Source organism: Cyclospora cayetanensis, unplaced genomic scaffold (assembly GCF_002999335.1).
Source record: "Cyclospora cayetanensis isolate NF1_C8 unplaced genomic scaffold, CcayRef3 CcayRef3_contig_468, whole genome shotgun sequence".
Taxonomy (NCBI): Eukaryota; Apicomplexa; class Conoidasida; order Eucoccidiorida; family Eimeriidae; genus Cyclospora; species Cyclospora cayetanensis.
In genome coordinates this window covers 1,276-4,819 of record NW_020312445.1, presented here as the reverse complement: position 1 = coordinate 4,819, position 3,544 = coordinate 1,276, and the positions used below count along the sequence as shown (strand labels likewise).

The 3,544-nt window shown below is 50.4% G+C and overlaps 1 protein-coding gene across 1 annotated transcript; it reads right to left on the bottom strand.

The window, feature by feature from the left end:
* Positions 1-698: 698 nt before the first annotated feature.
* On the bottom strand, positions 699-3,292 carry LOC34623338. The gene is made up of 7 exons (XM_026334639.1): positions 3,189-3,292; positions 2,805-2,941; positions 2,158-2,674; positions 1,687-1,984; positions 1,368-1,450; positions 1,065-1,187; positions 699-930 (listed from the first exon to the last, which is right to left on the bottom strand). The coding sequence occupies exons 1-7, from the start codon at positions 3,290-3,292 to the stop codon at positions 699-701; spliced, it is 1,494 nt and encodes a 497-aa protein (XP_026190424.1).
* Positions 3,293-3,544: the final 252 nt, after the last annotated feature.

Sequence of the window (3,544 nt, the reverse complement as noted above, 5' to 3'; positions counted from 1 at the left end):
GTGAAGCCTTGCCTATTTCCATTCCTGTGCCGTTCTCAGTGTCACCCTCTGCCCCTCATCTTCAAACGTTTCCTCATCGGCCTCCCATCCGGTTTCCTATGTCATATTTGCTGTCCCATACTCCCTAGTAGAACCCAGTTCCTACGTACTAGCTCTGTGCTTTGTTTAGTAGATAGCAGGTACAAGAAAGTTAAAGAGATCACCAATTGCACTGGCTCCCAAACACATCCCTGTGTCGGATGCGCACACAACTAAACCCTCCGCCAGCCATACACTCGCCTATACTGCACACCCCAGTCGGTCCTAAAAGAGCCACTGCGGCCTCCTTCATTTCCCAATGGCTATTCGATGGCGCTGAATGCGCAAGAAACAGCGACCAAGGCCCTCGTGCTACAAGGAAGGACCGGAGGCAAAACGCAGACTCTGCCGCACCAGGTGGCCATGGCGCCCGGAAAGCCACTGCATGAATGTACATATTACTACAAACATATCCATAGATATTTCACGCATGCAAATCTCCAACACAAAGCCACTAAACACAGGGCAAAGGAGACGGTAATATCAATGCGCCGTACTGTGGAGTCTGATGCCTCCCACGGGAATTTCCCGTCTGTGGTCATTAAGAAGGGGCATTTATAATAATGCCATCAGAAAACATGAGTAGTCGTAGTCCTTGCGCCTTTCAGAGCCTTCTTAGCTTAAAGACCTCTTCTTACCCTGCTGCCTCTGTGCCCTCCTCTGGCTCGGCCTCTCATGGGTGCTTTACCCCTGCCACCAAAGGCTGGCCCATCTGGGCCCCGAAGCCTCCCGCCTTCAACTGCGTCATGCTCACTCTCCGGAAGTTCCACCAACTCGTATTCTTGCTCGCTCATATCCTTGGCCGTGCAAACTGAAAAATTGAAATCCTTAAAGTCCTCGTTTCGAGCATCTCTGCGCGGGCAGCAACAAGCTTTGACATGAAGGCAACTGGAATACGAAAACAAAAGCAACAACAAACGCAAGCCGAGCAGAAACAAAGCCTCAACGGAGACTGCTGTAGCAGCCAGCATAGCCAGCTTTCTTACGAGATCTTTCCCCATCTATCGACGATAAGTTTCATGTGACCTTCTTCCATTTTGACTCGTGCGTTTCGAATCAACAGAGGCGTATTCACCACGTCAGGCAACTGCAGTTGCTGACCTTCCAAGCTAAGGCAATAAAAAAAGAAAGCAATCATTGGGAAAATTAGTGTGCCTACACATTCATTACGGCATGCATAGACAAAAGAATAAAATTGAGCTTCAGCGGGGGTGGGGGGGTTGATGTTCTATTGCCAACACTGTTGCCTCTGTTATCGCCACGGCTTTGCAACTGTAGCTTGCACTCACTTGAGAGTTATCATGGCTTCGTCGTCGCCTACTACCATTGAAGCTCTCTTGATGATCTGACTGCGAGGCAGCACTAAGTCAGCCTGTATGCCGCACCACACCGTAACAACCAGCAGTACGCCTCGAACAAATCTAGCACGCTGCATCAGGCGGCCGCGCTCTGAGTTACATTATCCGCCTCCTAAACATGTCCACACGAATATGCAAGACCACAATGCCTATGTAGCATCGTGCTTTCCCGCTACGAGATCTGAATGCCCCTGGATGCACTGGACATGCAGAATAAACGCTAGTACGAGCAGCGGATCACACTGCATACTAGTAATTTCATTGGCTCAACGACCTTAACCCGTAGATTGACGCCGGTGCAAAGTGGCGTAAGAGATGAGATTTTCCTGAATTGAGCTGCTGCCTTCTTGAGAGGTGTCCCCAGAGCTCCACTTCCGATTTCACCTCTGCAGAAGCCCCCAAGGGCTCCTGCTTTGCCGTCATGTGCCAATTCTCCAGGAGGTTTGGGGATTTTGATTTGGTGATAACGAAATTCGACTAGGAGAAATAGAGAAAAAATAGCACGCGGGTCCAGAGTGGCGCGCCAGGTGTCACCCATGTATACCACGCTGCAACAACAGCAACGGACTCCGGCAAACGCACCTAACGATGCATCATATGTCCAAATCATACAAGGCAAGCCCAATGCCAAAAATCAAAACCACTGATACTCAAGCCTATCCCCAGACTAGAATGCTTGACTTTCGTTAGAAGGAGAGCACCACAGAAGAGTGCTTCTGACCTGAGTCCTAGGTCTGCCGGCTGCTGAGCAGAGCCGATCGTTGCTGGAGGAAATCCATATCTCTTAGTTCGTCCTATTTCCTGTTCCAATTTCTGCAGTACGTCTGGGGTGGCCACATTCCTGTACAGCAGCAGCCGTGACCTCACTGTTGTGGATCCATCAGCTGGTGCAGCTGACGTAACTGCAGACGGGCAACAGGTGACGCCTGCCTCGCCCACAATTCTGCCATGCGCCGCAGAGAGAAGATCCACGCAGTCGTCTCTACGTAGGCAGAGACCAACGTATCTTTCCAGTAACTCAGCACAGGGGCCCGTCAATTTGCCTTCGGCGTCGAAGTGACCTTCTATGAGGCCCAGACTTTCTGCTAAGCCTGCAGACAGGTCAGGCCGTTTAGAGAAGACACAGAGCTCCAGGTTAGTCACAGAGTTGCGCAGCACGATCAGCACCGCAGCCTCGTGAGGACGGAGAATTACTGGACGAGCAATCAAGGCGCCATTGCTAGTCGTTGCTTCCACGTCTGCAGAAAAACCGATCCAGGCCTATGTGGGATAAGCATACAAAATTGGACAACAGTCCGAAATCAGCGCTAATACTTATATGTTCTTTCGGAAGTTGGGAATGGCGCTGCAATAGTTCCAGTTACTTACTGAAAGAAATTTCGGGTTTGAGCTGTTGAATTGTAATGCGTTCAACCTTCAATCTGCCTTCGTGGCAAAAAGAGGCGGCCCATTCCCCAAAAAGAGGACTCTTTTGCAGCTGCTCCCAGGCATCGGCTGGAAGTCCTCTATAGAGAAATACAGAAACAATTAGATAGTAATGAGGTAGACAGACATGGAAAACAGGAAGATCACTGAAAAGACCCAAAAGGCCAACATGCAGCGCAATGAATGAAGATAGCGTGTTTGTCATTTGCCAATTACAATCAGTTTAATTCAGAAGCGATGGTCGTTCCTTGTAATATTACAACTGTGCACGTAGAGATGCAGACATGACGAGCCGCAGACTACCCCGCAACACCCCGCTTTCCTCACTTGGCAAGGTGCACTGAAACGGGAAAGCTTCTGTGGGGTCCGCTAGTCAAGGAAAAGGCAGGAGCGGCCCCACCGCCTGTCTCGACGGAAAAGCACTCGGTCATCTGGGCAGAGAATAGTAGCACAGTGGGCAGCGGCAGGACGATGCTAGGGCTGCACGACATGCGGGTGGGTTCGCTGGGGTGTCATGTCAACAGATCCCTAGTAAAATATTTTACAATGTCCCCCACAAGAGGTATGCATAGAGTAGAGACGAAGACAGGCTGCAAGAGAACCGGTTGTTACATCATGTATAACGATTCCAGCGGCGCCTGCAGCAGCAGCTTTGGGGTGGGGAAACCCGCAATATGCATATA